At 41.2% G+C, this 14,889-nt stretch overlaps 1 protein-coding gene across 2 annotated transcripts in view; it reads right to left on the minus strand.

The window, feature by feature from the left end:
- Window positions 1-14,889, minus strand: part of MAP3K20 (mitogen-activated protein kinase kinase kinase 20) — a 93,118-nt gene that overhangs the window by 32,291 nt on the left and 45,938 nt on the right. For both annotated transcript variants that reach the window (XM_036386487.2, XM_036386486.2), the window contains 2 exons: window positions 9,743-9,849; window positions 3,539-3,674 (listed from right to left, as the gene is read on the minus strand). In XM_036386487.2, the coding sequence (XP_036242380.1) occupies window positions 3,539-3,674; window positions 9,743-9,849 (243 nt within the window). The remainder of the gene's footprint in view (window positions 1-3,538; window positions 3,675-9,742; window positions 9,850-14,889) is intronic.

Here is a 14,889-nt window from a genome sequence, read left to right on the forward strand (position 1 = left end):
TTCTTCAGCTTTTTTTTTTTCTTTAGTGGTATCAAGAGACATCTGTCAATTGCTTGTACATCATATTAAATTTCTGCTAATCTTCACCTACAGATAATGGCATTCTCCTGACCCAGTCTGTTTGTAGTAACAAATGAAATATGCCCTCTTCAGGTTAATGATTAGTGCCTCTTCAGAGTGGCCAGACTAGTAACCTCTGTGACATGTTTGCCTGTGCTTTACAGGGAATAAAAACGCAGGAGTTTCACCCTAAATTAAACTACTGCTTGTCTTGGAGTGCCAAACTGAGTCACTACTAAAACAACAGCAAAGGAGCTGTGTGGTGCACTACCATCTGCACTAGCATTTCTTTCCAAAGCATTTGTAAAACTACCTACCCAAAATTCATGGGTTTTCATATCTTTTTTAACCTAATCAGAAAAGTGACTGAAGAGTCAATGGCAGTTGATCAAAACAAGTTACAGGGGTGATTATGGTGATGCCCTGCTTTTGTAACACAAGAGGCTTCACAGCCAGGGTTGCTCAAAGAGTGCCCATTTCTTGGTAAAACCACTTACATTGCCTAATTTTCTATCATTAAAAAAGACAGCATCTGTCTTCTGTTCCACTTGAGCTTTCCTTACTTACAAAGACTTACTATTTGCATTGTGGTTAAGTAAAGTTAGTGATCAGGGTTTAAGAAAGAAAAATAAAAATAAGAAGTTGGCATGATGGGGTGCCCTAAATAGCCTTCATGCATCCTACTGCTAGGTGATGAAAGAACCTGCAGCTAAGCTTCTGTACACCTGGCTCTACAAAAACCTCCAGCTACACCATCAACAGTGTGCTAGTTGGATCAAGCTCTTCCTGATAAAAAGAAGGAATCTTTCAAAAACAAGACCTAGCACACACACTTCATTGCCAGGTAGTTATAGTTACTTTAGATCCACAGAAGAGCATCTCCGACATGGGAAGAATTCCCAACAAAAATCAACAAAGCTGCAAATCAGCTCTCCACTGAAACATCTTTCTGGGTCATTGACTGTTCAATGTCTGAGAGTGGGTAAGCTGTGAATGGCTCATTTTGCAAGTTATAATCACATTATTTCCTCCATATTTTGCCATCTCATTATCTGGAGAATTTAAAGAGTTTGTTGGGATGGGACATGCCTTCAGTGACACACCACATATGATGACTATCAGAAGAGACCCTTAGAAATGGCTAGGATCCACCAGTCTCTCTAAGTTCCATGGTTAAATGACCACCTGCAGGTACAGGGCATCACAGGTGATATATGGATTTCATGTCCTGTTCACCGTCTTCCTCTAATAAGTTGTTTATCTTAGCTACATCCACTACCATTGCAAAGTCAAATCTTCTTTCAGGACCAGTCTCCCATTCCATGGCAGCTATGGATATAATTAACTCCACCAAAATGCTCCTGATTCCCTTGTGCTAGAGGCTTTTGGAGATGCACACAAAGGAATTTGCAGAGATCAGACTCAAAGGAGCTTGTTGTATAAGATGCAGCAGAAAAAGGGTCAAAACAAGAGCAGGGAGAAAATGCACAGAAGCATTTCTAAATATTGGCCTCATCCTTCCCTCATGCTGAAGTGTGTGAAGCTATACTTTACTCATTGGAGCAGAAGCAGCCTGCCACTCAGAGTTACCTATCACGCAGGATGAAGCTTCTACCAATCCTACAACACTGGAGAATCAAGTGGCAGAGACAGCTTCACTGTTCTCCTGTCACTTGGTTTAAGTTTCTACTCCTGCACACCACTGCTGGCCTCTGGTCTTTGCTGAAGAGACAAGTGAAAAGGTGACTGCAGAACACAGAGCAGGGACAAAAGTACCAGCTAAGACACTATGAGGCCTAGTTTTGGCTAAGAACCAGGTTTATGCCTAGCGGGAACTCTAAGATGTGTCACAGCTCTAGTTGCCATATCTTTACTCCTGCTTTTATAGTCAAGGTAGTTTAAAGTCAAGCACTGCAACTCCCTGTTGTAACCCTCTAGTTTGATGCTGCTGAGCAGACACTGCCTGACCTAATGGAGGAAGATAGATGCTTGACTCCCAAGGATTACAGCTTGCAAACAGAATGCCCAAAGATATTTTGCAAATGACTTACAGCTATGAATTTACAATATAGTTGTATGTGTAACCAGTGCTACAAAAAACCCCAATCCTGCTTGAATAAGCCCTTTTTTTGCCAGTATATCAAATTTTTTCCAATAAAATGGCTCTTTAAAAAATACGTTCTGTGTAAGTTCACTTAAGATGTATGGAAAAAACAAACCTGTATTTGTCTATTAGAAGAAATTGCACCTAAATGCAATAGGACAGTTGGGTTAATGCTATGCAGAAAGACAGTTCATGCTTAGCACAATAGGCCTTAGCACAATGCTTTATTCTTGCAGCAATGCCAGCTCTAAGTGAAAAGTACAAGTCATAAGCAAGTACAGCATAAAAAAACCCTAGGGCCTTGCTGGTGAAAAGGTTTGCTCATTAAGGCTGTGTCTCATGCTGTGCTCAGGATAGAGGATGGCCCACAGCTCAGTTACTGGAATCTGGCAAGTGTTAAAGCAGGTATAGAGATATCTACTGAAAACACACAGACTCTGCACATAGGAAAACATTTATCCTCCGTGATTTCATTGCTGCATGTTTGCAGCTGGAACATAAATGCAACTTCATTCAAAGAACAGCAATAAGCTATGCCTTAAAAACAAGTCATATGTAAATGGGTCTGGCTGGAATCAAGGTTATTAGTAGGATAAAATTGTGCATAAGAAAAATCATATGCTACTGCAATCTCAATTTGGTATTTGTCTTAGCTAGTGCTTTAAAAAGAAGGAGGTATCACAGTAATTTTTTTAGCAACTCTGTTGTAACGTCTTGCCATGCATTAACCCTGTGGTCCTCCCTCTGCCAATCAGTGGTTGAAGAGCATAGTATTTCATCAAGAAATTCAAGATAATGCAAGGAAGTTTTTTGTTCAATTTACTAATAGAAATGTGAGAATTCTACCAGCTGGTAACCGGCCAGTCAAAGTTATGTTAATTATAATTACGAACAAAACCTTAAATTAATACTTCGAATTTTGACCCCCTTTTCACAGAATGGGAATTTGCTACTTCTCAAAGAAAAAGAACAGAATCAAAAAAATCTGCATAAGTTTCATGACATGCCTTCTGGAAGATACAAATTATTCTTACATTTAAGACCAAATCCTGCATCCCATAAAGTCTACAACTTTCTAGTTGAAAAAAGAATTTATTGCATGTAAACAATTTTTAAAGCTGAGAACTCTAAATAAATCAATGGACACTACTTAAAATGCCCATGTCACAATATGAACTATCAGTAATATGTTGTACCTAATGTATTAGGTGAAATTTTAAAAAAATATTGTAATCTAGAGTGATACAATAAAATTGGCCCAGAGGAACAACTAAAAACAGGAGCACTACTTCCTTAGTATGTCTTGAGATTTATATAGACAAAGCTCCAAATCCTTCTGACACAAGATGAAAGGTTGAATTATTGTCTACTTACAGGAGTATTTGATTGTTCAGTTAACTTCTGCTCCCACATCTTCAAACGTCTCTCCCGTTCCTTTAGCTCCTGCTCTTTAAAGCTCAGATCACGCTCCAGTTTCTTTAGTCTCTCTAAGGTTGCCTCAATTTCACATCTGCACGGAGACAATTTGTTACGTCTTGTCTTTTCCTGACAGATATAAATTGTTCATAATTCCCACTTGAATGTTAATTAAATGTGAAAGGCTGAAAAGTACAATACTAACTCAAGCAGTTCATTTAATTACCAAATGCAAAGTCTTTCACGGCTTTAGGAAGAAAGGGTAATGTTTGTACATCGGACCATAATACCTTCAGTTGAAGAAAAGTAACATTTAAAAGAGTAAAATACCATATAAAAAAATTTTTTTAAAATGAAAATGCCTTCTTTCCCCCCAACATCATGAAACATGATCTGATCCATAAAGATAAGAACTGGTAATGGGACAAGCGTTAACAATACAATACAGGCAGTCCAAGAAGTCCATTTGTCTGGGTTTATAACTTGACTATGAATACTACTTGGACTTACACTCAAAATGCACAGAAGCATTTTGTGGGGGAATGTTTTCCCCACTTACCTTTCTGTTTCTTTAGGTGAAGATACAAAAGCAAAAATGCAAACTGTGATATGAGCCAGCCCTGCAAATGGTTACAAATACAAGCTTCTCAAGTTTGGAACAGTTGTGAAAAGGATTCGGTTGACTTCTCTCCAGTTCTCACCATACTTGCAAAGTTATGAAAAGTAGGAAGGGCAGGAAGTAAAGGCAGTACTCTAAGGAAGTTGCAGATACCATATGTATTTGGTTTCACTGCACGTACCTCCCTTAACAAAGTAGTTTCCTTTGACATACTTTCTGATGGATGGTGTATTTTAAACACATGAACTGAACTGCTCTTGGAAAAAAGTTTAACAAGTTTTGCACTACATAAATACACAGAAGGTGAACAACAATTCTGTCACCAAATTCAGACATATATTTTGCTTGTGGGGTAAGAAAAGAAAAATCTCCTATTAGTATCTGAGGTTGTACTTGCACTTAACATTTCTGTGCCTGTTTGGGAGACTGTGCACTGTATCCTGACAGTTGTGGGAAGAGTCAATCACAGTGTTTCGTTTTTCTCCTTGAAAAAGTGAGCTCCTAAGAAGACAAGAAATCCTAAAGAGAGCTCCAAAGATAGCTATTTGGACTCTGCAAGGTTAAATATTCTGCTCAAACTTCCACATTATTTTTCTTGTGTTAACACGCTGTGAACAAAATATGTTCCTTCTCGTGTTTTAAAAAAGAAAGTAGAAGGACTAACAGAGTTAGCTGTCATTTCTGTTTGGGGTGGAGAAAGAGTTTACTTGTTTCTGTAAATCTCCTGTCCTGGCATGGAATGATTAAACTCTTCTCCACTAAAACAGTTCAGCCTCTCAATGTGGGAAAATAGCATACCCAAAGAGTCTAAGCAAATAAAATAATATTTATATTATTTTATTATATAAATATTATTAGTTCTATGAATTTCTCATTTTGATAAGAAATCTGTCAGAGAGCATTGCTTAAAAAGTACAGTGAAAGGATTCAGAGCTCGAATAACCAGAAAACCCTACTTCAAACTTTACCACCATGCTTAATTCTACTGCAGAAATCAGCCACCTGGGGGCAAAGGCATTTATCACACTTGAGTCCTGCTGAGTGAGCTGTTCTATGTGGTGGTCAGAACAAATGCCCCTCATAATTATCATGCTTCAGATTTCAAGAAAAATTCTCTATCATATTTAGGCATGCATAAATTAAGACTGATCCCTGTGCTAGGTAGAAAGTGGTCAGACATCATAATAAAGAGACAACAAGGGAACAAACTAAAAGGCACTGGACCAAAGATCAGAAAGTGACTCATCCCCAGACACCCATATCCCTCATAAACCCCTTCTGTCAGGTAAAACACATACTATGCTATCTACTGTGGAAACTACAGAGCAATTTGAGGGCAGTTGCAAGCACTGCTTTTCTTAGTTTGTCTCTCATCATCACTGCTACTTACATACAACTCTATAATTTTTTAAATATGTAAATTACATTCTCTTTTAAAATAATATTATGCGCTAGGGGAGTCCTGGTAACAATAGTTTTCTCTGTGTCAAAAGTCTATTTTGTACTGTAATTATCTCTCTTCATTAGACAGAAACTTCTCTTAAAATAAAAGGTTAGTCTGCAAAAACAGTTGTATTCTGAAAAATAATTCCACTGCATAATGAAATTGTGTAATTAAAGAGAAAGCTACTGTACATTGCCCAGTTAATGAGTCTTACTCCATAAATGAAGCAGCTTGAAACATTATACATGGTAGGACATGTGGATTTGTTTGCTTCTGTAGTTCTGCAGTGTGAGTTTACTGGTTTTTCTAGAATAGTTTCATTCTGTGACACTGAAGAACAAATACTAATACATTATTAAATATGATAATGATATTCACAGATTAAAAACAATGACTGGCATTTCTTTATATGTCTTGAATTGCTATTAATACACTAATGTAAGTATCACTAATAAACTGTTTTAATCATTGGAGCAGCCACTCGTGGGGAGAGGATGGAAGGAGAGATGCAGTTAGTATATATGACTAAATGCAGACAAATGGGATCTCTCACTGAATTGCAACATCATTACTTCTACACTAATTTTTTTGACTGTAATACAAGTGACTTGAGAAAGGGCTCCAAAAAGATCACAGAATATGAACTTAAACATACGGCCTATGCAACTAGACCTATGCAACTCAGGCATAAGGTAGTGCCCCTATTTTATTAATAATAAAAATGTGCTGAACATGTGTGGAACAGTTAGGAAAAAAGACACTGAATTATTTCAGGGAAATACAGAACAAGCAGATCATAATGTGATATTAATATAAAAATGAATACCAGAAAATGTTGCAAATAAGACTGCATTATATAGATAAGTCAAAGCATCGTTTGTGTTGTCAACTCCAGCAGTCATGTATAGACTCAGCCCACTCTCAGTTTTCATGCCAGCCAGTCAGTGGTACTGAAGACTCCAGTTACTTGCTGTTGCAGCTACAATTTTGGCATGTCTATATAAAAAGGACCTCAGCTTGCCTTTTTTTAAGAGTGGAGAAAAACACAATCCAGTTTGTCTGAGCTTTGCTTTGCTTTGCTAAGTGCAGTATCCTTGTGAAAGCGCAGTATCTGGATCATTAATTCAGAGGTCTCTCAAAGGAACAAGCATAATTTTTGCTTGTCCCAAGCCCACCCTTCTCTGGCGCTCTGATATCCAGGCTTCATTAATATTCCCTATTTTGTGGTAATACATCTCATACTTTCCTTCCTGCTGGTAAGCAGTTTCACTATCTCTTTGCAAATCACTATGGGATAAAAAACCATGGGAAAAAAAATCAGTAAAAGCAAAGATTTTTCAATACAGAAGTTAAAATACATTAAACTAATGTGCAGTTGTTTTAAGTTGACTTAAGTCTCTTTTAGTTTACCCTTTGGGATCACTTTATGCATCTTTTATCTATTTCAGGTGGCAATTTTTTTGCATACTTTCTGTTTATTTGGCTAAGCATTCATGAAAGCTTCCATACAGACATGGCTTTCACATCAGGGTAGGAAGCTGTTACCAGAATTTGGATAGGAGAGCACCCCTCCAGCTTCCAAACAAGTGCCCACATGATTTGTACTCTTTCTGAACATTGTGTTTTCATTTCAGCTCAATTCAAAAATCATCTTTGCTTTCAGGCAAATCATGTCCCATCTTGAATTTTTATTTTCTCTCTCATATTTCCTGGTCTCTAAGCCATTTATTCTTCCACCAAAAATGTCACATTTCTTTTTAACACAAGTCTTCATGGTAAGAATTTTTTCATTACTTGATAGTACCAAAGACCTCTTTGTTGCTACACGGCTTTTCATTAACACCTTTTCAAACATTCCTCATCTGATGAATTTAGCAACAAATGTGCAAGAAATACTTGGGCCACTTGAGTCACACTTCAAGAAATAAACTGATAAAGTACAACAATGTTGGTCGCCAAATGTCAGTTAGTACAGCTTTTATTTTGCTATATTGGCAAGATGTAAGTAGTTATTAGTTTTTCCTAAAGGCAACTGAGTACCTGCTCATCCTTTAAATAAATATTTTTATTATAAGAAACCCCTCACTAGCGTGTACTTTCTGTCCAATCATCATTGTTCTATCTGCTGTCAAACCCACGATACGATGCTCAGAGTCTGCACAAACAACAGTGCCATGCAGTTGGGGTACTTTAAACACCGCCCGGAGCGCTCAGCACTGGGCTCTGGGCACAGGGCCCAGCGGTGCCCGCAGCAGCAGCACGGGGCAGGGCCCAGCGGTGCCCGCAGCAGCAGCACGGGGCAGGGCCCAGCGGTGCCCGCAGCAGCAGAAGGGCAGGGCCCAGCGGTGCTCGCAGCAGCAGCGCAGCGGATCAGGGCCCAGCGGTGCCCGCAGCAGCAGTGCGGGGCACGGCCCAGCGGTGCCCGCAGCAGCAGTGCGGGGCAGGGCCCAGCGGTGCCCGCAGCAGCAGTGCGGGGCACGGCCCAGCGGTGCCAGCAGCCGCAGCAGCAGCACGGGGCAGGGCCCAGCGGTGCCAGCAGCAGCAGTGCGGGGCACGGCCCAGCGGTGCCCGCAGCAGCACGGGGCAGGGCCCAGCGGTGCCCGCAGCAGCAGCAGCACGGGGCAGGGCCCAGCGGTGCCCGCAGCCGCAGCAGCAGCACGGGGCAGGGCCCAGCGGTGCCCGCAGCCGCAGCAGCAGCACGGGGCAGGGCCCAGCGGTGCCAGCAGCAGCAGCAGCACGGGGCAGGGCCCAGCGGTGCCCGCAGCCGCAGCACGGGGCAGGGCCCAGCGGTGCCAGCAGCAGCAGTGCGGGGCACGGCCCAGCGGTGCCAGCAGCCGCAGCAGCAGCACGGGGCAGGGCCCAGCGGTGCCAGCAGCAGCAGTGCGGGGCACGGCCCAGCGGGCCCGGGGGCGCTGCGGGGCGGCCCCGCGGGCGGCGCAGTGCGGCGCTGCCGCCAGCAGATGGCGCGCAGCTCCCGCCGCCCGGCCGGGCCCGGGGCCGCCGCCGGCGCGGCCGAGCCGGGGCGGGCCCGGGCCGGGCTATTTATACCCCGCCGTGTGACCGGGGGCGTCCCAGCGACAGCTCAGTTTTTCCACTCGCCCCGTTAAAAATCTACGTCTTGCTTTTCCTTGGAAGGCAGCGGAAGAAACGCGGGATTGCCGGGCTTGACACAAGCCCCATCCTCCACCCCCGTCCCGGTTTCTTCGATGCAGGGAATCTTTTGGTATTTGTGCTCCCTGCTTATTCGGCATAGAGCCAACGCTTCTTAATATAGAGCAAGGCACGATCATCTGCAAAAATCATCTCCCTGTGCAGATCTGTTTTCAATAGTCCATCTCAAACAGAAGGCTGTACTGGGAAGCAGCAAGTTTTCTAACCCACAAATAAGCTTCAGGGACGGGTTTTTGAAGTTTTGGCACATTCCAAAAAAGAGGCAGGAAGCTTTACTGCAAAACTGTAATGTAATGAAATTGTCTCAAATGTCATTTCCATTTCTAATCACTTATGAATAACAATTACAATCAGCAATAGCTAAAATCATATGCTCAAGCAATGCTGGAACACTGTAAAAAATGGGACTGGCATGGGCATGTGCTGGATGTGTGAACACACAGCTGACAAAGGAGAGAACACATAAAAAATGGTAGAGTGCATTCAAGTGAGCACAAATAGAAGCCTGACTTGGAAGGTAGGGGTTTTAGGCCCCTTATCCTTCTTTAGTTTTAATATTAACATCATGGATACACTTTCTATGAAAATGGCATTAAACCATTATCTGGGTTCTTTTGCCCCCACACTATTGACTGAAACCTTATAATTGATTTCAAGATGTGAATCACAAAACCATAAATATCATGATGCCTAAACCACTGTAATAATAAATATAGGGTACAGCTAAGTGCATTGGCTCCTAATACAAGTTTCGCAACATTCTGGGCATTCCTGAAAAACAACAAGGTAAGTTATGTTCTAAAAATACTTCAAGCACACATATTTTCTACCAGTACATCATTGGAGTCTGATGTCTTTCTGAAAAAAAACAGTCATGCCATTTCAATGTAAAACCACATCATATCATCTTGGGAGGAAGAAAACTTACCTCCACTCTGCCTTGTTATGCAGGAATGAGTTACACTGGTCTGGAAGGTTGCTGTCATTTGACATAGATTCCAGGATTGAAATAATCTGCTTGAAAGATGGTCTTTTCTGAAGAAAAAAAGAAAACCAAAACAGAGCATTTGCATTCATATAAAAACTACTAGAACTATCTGCAGGAAATTATCAACTGAAACCCCACAATTAAAAGGAATTGCCACACTTCTTTCTGACCACAGCATCCTACAAGAAGACTGTAAATCTGTAAATGGTTTCTTTTTGTTCTTCCATTAAAGGAAAGTTTGAGAAGAGTTGCACAGGCTAGTAAGACTCAAGCCTTAGCTTAGTCTGCCATGTCTGCTAGTAAAACAGGATTAATAAACATTAGAATCAACAATCATCTAGATTCTTAATTTGAAAGAATAATTTTTCTCAAGCTAAGAGAGAAAATGCTTCCAAATAGAGAAGGCTGGACCATCAGCAACTGGTAATTATACAGATGGCCTTTTACAGGTATTAATATAAACTCTGGTGTGTGAACAAGCCGTTTAGCTGCCTATCAAAAACAGGTTTTTGTGTGGTTGCAGTTCCCCTCTTGCAGAGGAGATACTTTCAGAAAAACTCTCACTTAGCTACTTCAGGAGCAGCCAGGGAAGAAGTGAAGATTGAGGTTAGGTAAGGATGTCTTGCCTGGCAGCTAAGCTCATGTTAGTGGACTCTGTGCTCTTCTGTCCTGGGCTCATTTACTGAACTTTGTTCCAGGGCTCTCCATCCAAGACCCATTGTGCTCACAAGTCAGAAAGACCAGGTAAAATTTCTCTGTTTTTTTTTTTTTCACTTTTCCCTTAGTCCCAAAGGGAAGCTATGAAGTAGGATAATAACTGAAAACTGAAAAAGCCAGTTAAATGTGTTTCTTGAAAGAGCACTGACTCTGTTAGTCTGTTTGACAGACCCCAGACAAGGTTGAGACAAAAGGTTGAAACAAAATGTAGATACATAATAAGGGGATGATGCACATTCTCTCTCTACTGTGCCTTTAATTATACCATTTCTGCTAAAATTACAGATGCCGCAATTAAAACGTGCATTTTAATTTGGGAGCACAAAAACAATTAGGAACAATGCTGAGGTGTCTCTCTTGGGAAGATCCAAGTGATTTCCACATTATAAAAGACAGACAATTTCTTTATTTTAAATGTCAAACAGCATGAAAAAGTGTCAAATGCATAACAAAAAGAGAGACAAGCTCTCTTATACTGTAATGCTGCACTCTTCGGCTGTAACTGGAGGCTTTGTCTGTCGTTTTTTGGTCCACCTCCATGATTTCAGGCAATGGGCAGTTCAGTGAGCTACACACATTTTCTTTGCCACAGACATGCCTGTCCCAGCACAAGTGCTTATGCAATTTGCTCCCCAGCCCAGCATGCAGAGAGGGGCAGACTGGGCACACAGAGCTCACAGCAACAGGTACCAGTTAAGCAGCCGCACATTGCTTGCACTGGTGACACAGTCCCTTGTATGGAAACCCAGCAGGGTCACCCTGCCTTTACAGGGGCTGGGAGGCAGCTGTCCTCCCCTCCACATCCATGATGGTGCTGGACTTGCCACAGCTGAGCAGATCCTCTGAACACACCCTGGGAAGAGCCCAAACTTTCTGGTCAGGAGTGGGCTGCACTGGGGGCACAGAGCACAAAATCCATCCCTGGTACCATCACCACTGACTCCAGTGTAGTTTTGGGGCAGAAGAACCTTTGACCAGCCTTCACACCGTTTGTTCCTATGGCTGCATCTCTTGTGACCACACCAGTGGATGTGAACTGTTGAAGGGATTCAAGGGCCTCCCAAATGGTGAGGAAGCTGCCATACAGGAGATGGCGGCTCCCTGAAATTTACCAGGGTACTGCAACTGCTACGCATTGTCCCACAGACTGGCAGGTACATAATGTGCCTATACAAAACAAATTCTATTTTTAGGAAGACACCAAGGACAAACATTCCCATGCTGCATTATCTACAATATTTTATGGACTATTCAGGATAATTTACAAAACACATCTCTGAGTTTGGCTTGCTCCTTTTTTCTCAGGTGTTTAGAGGAAAGTATAGGGCAGGGCTGACACTAAGCGAGCACAGTTAGCTCTACTATCAGGCTTGCCTGGAGTAACCAGAGTGGAGACAATGACAGAGAACAGGGCTTTTACTAAGGGCAGGCAAAAGGATCAACCAACTGATTTGGGAGAAGCAGCAACAATCATGTGATGGGTCCTGCACTACAGGCAAAGGGGCTGCAGAGTTGGTGCAACTGGAGCTGGAACAAATGCAGACAGAGTCACACAGTAATGTCAAAGTACTGTACATCTCTGGCTGTGCAAATTCTGTAAACAGCCAGCAGTTACCCTGCCAGCTTTGAAGCAGCCAGATTTACAGGCAGCAGCTTTGCATGGAGACAAACCTGACAGGAAGGCACAAGCCTACACTGTCACATGGGTTTTGATGTTTTTTTGCCCCAGGAAAGGATAATTTCAGATTTAGTAAATGCACTCTAAATGCAGAGTGATACCTTGGCTAAAACTGGCAAGAAGTGATTTGGGAAACTGGGAGCCTGAGCTGAGAAACTCCAAAAAAAAAAAAAAAAAAAAAAAAAAAAAAAAAATCTTTTCAGTTGGTAACTGCTTAGCACTTTCTAGAAAGCCCTTGTAAGGGATTCTTAAAATATCAAGGCATGAGTCGCCTTTGAAAACTGTTTCCCTTTATATCTGTGATGTCTCATACTGAAATCTTTAAAATATATGCCCCTCTAGAAATAATTCTGGCTAATGTTTTCATTGTTTCCTTCCACTCAGTATTTCTTACTGAATAGATCTCCATAAAACCAGGATATTTAATCCATATGTCTTTCATTTTTTGTTTCTTCTCTGTTCCCAGATTTCTGATTTCCATTAAAATACTCTGTAATTTATAAACATCTTTGATGTGGAAAGAAACTGAAGGAACAGATGAAATGAGAAAGAATTATTCACCTACAACTCAAAAGCAAGTAACCCCAGTAAACAAAGACATCAGTGATGAGCAACCTTGTTTCTACAATTACCTAATACCCAAGCAAAAGCAACTTGTTCAGTAGAAATTTTAATGTGCGAACTGTTTGTTTCAACTAGCAGTTTAAACTGCATGAAGACTACCATTCCAAGTATCATGTGGAGCACTACAGATATTTTTCTCCATGTGTGAAGAAATCCTTAAGAATTCAAAGCAATATTAATAACAATGTCTGAAAAAATTATGGTGTGAGCAGTGTCTGACACGCCAGCTGCTCTGCAGCAGCTCTCCAAGTGTATTCCTTAGCCCCACCATAAATGTATATCCCTCATTTCTCAGGGGTAAGCCACCAAAAGTTACCCCATGAATTCTGTGGGCTAGAAGTATGCACCTTAGCAACTGCTTTTGAGCAGCTGACATACTCAAGCTCACCCCTGCTTGACCTTCAGTAACTTGTTCATGCATCAATGATCTGATTTTCTAAAGCTAATCCTGGCAAAAAGGGAACGCTACACAGAGCAGTATTTCAGAGGAGCGTGCTCCATCTTTTGGCTCAAGCAGGCCACACAGCCCTTTATCAAAGCACTTGGAGAGCTGTAAGTAGCGACCCTTTCCCAGCACGTGACTGAATAAGTCAGTCACATGTCCAAATTGTGACCACAGATTACTCCATTTCAATCATGTGAACAAAGCTGTAATTGCCTTACAGAAGAAGAGCTGCACAAAAAAACTAGCGAAGAGCAGACTGTCAGAAAAACCCCATCTCACATGAGATTCATAGTTTGCATGACTTCTGGGAACAATGTCCCCAGGAACCAGCCCACACCCAGATAAATTACTCTATCAGACAGAACTCAGCCTGATGGTTAAGCATCATTCTTTTACAACATGCAGATCCCTCCTTCTCCTTGAGAAACAGCAACAGTCTTTTGGACACTTATGGATGTGGCTCAAACAAGGCAAAGTGAGCTGATCTAGTATGTGACAATTACAGAAAAGAAGCTCCAATAATTCTTATTCTGAGGCCTTTGGTAGTGATGCTGACACTTGGAAGCAGTTAGTAAAGATAAGCAGTCGGCACTGGAGGTCCTCTTCAGTAATTACGGACCTAGAACTTAAGCAGCCTACTTGTAGATTCAAAAACTTGAAGCATTTTTCTCCCCTCTCCCCCCTCTGTGGGGAGGATACAAGGAATTATTAAAAGAATGGCAATTATATGTGTGTTCATGTGGAAAACACATGTCGATGGATCTCAGTCTTCCAGATCCATTCTGCAGGAAAGCAACTTCTTGCTTTTAAAAGAGAGACCAAGATTGCATATTTCCTTTCTCATATTATTCTTCTATGGCTACTCTTTGGTGATAAATTCTAATTTAGAGCACCTATATGCTTTCATTTGTCTTGGAATTAATCTTGGTCTCCTTGAAGTAGTTGCTAACTTTCTCCTGGGTTTAAAGAAATTAAGTTCTTCCTGGTGCCTTGACTTGAGAAAAAGAGCACAATTTCCTTTGCTTAACTATTCTTCAATGTCTCAAATATTTTCATAGGCAAAGGAAATAGATGTTAATCCATCCTTGGTACTAAAGCTAGTATGCCCAAAGGCTCTTTTCAGCCAGTTTTATGTACAATAGGATGGTCACAAAGTCCATTTAAAGAAGGTAACTCTCATAATCTACACAAGCTTTTACTGTCTAAATACTTATTCAATCCCTTCCTTGTAACAGCAGATTAATAGTAACAATGGTGCAGCTCTTTTAACTTTTTATTCTGTTTTCATGGTTAAACAGCACTGCTATTATCATATTATTACAGTACAGTCATTATAAAGCTCACTATTCAAGCCCTAAGGGAACAGATTAGGAAAGGTTTAATGTTAATTTAGAATGTGTTGCTGCTGTTCCGACCCATGTTTTATGGATTAATTTATTCTTTACTTATACTTGTGTTTTCAACACCAGTAGGGCACAGAACTGGACCTGGAAATTTGTATTTTATAACGTGATGCTCACATACATCCAAGTATTAACCTTTGAAAGCAAATATAAAACCCACAATTTTTCCACTTGCTCCAAAATGGCCACATTTTTGCCATCTTACCATATTCCCTGTCAT

This window comes from Molothrus ater, chromosome 7 (genome assembly GCF_012460135.2).
Source record: "Molothrus ater isolate BHLD 08-10-18 breed brown headed cowbird chromosome 7, BPBGC_Mater_1.1, whole genome shotgun sequence".
Classification (NCBI taxonomy): Eukaryota; Metazoa; Chordata; class Aves; order Passeriformes; family Icteridae; genus Molothrus; species Molothrus ater.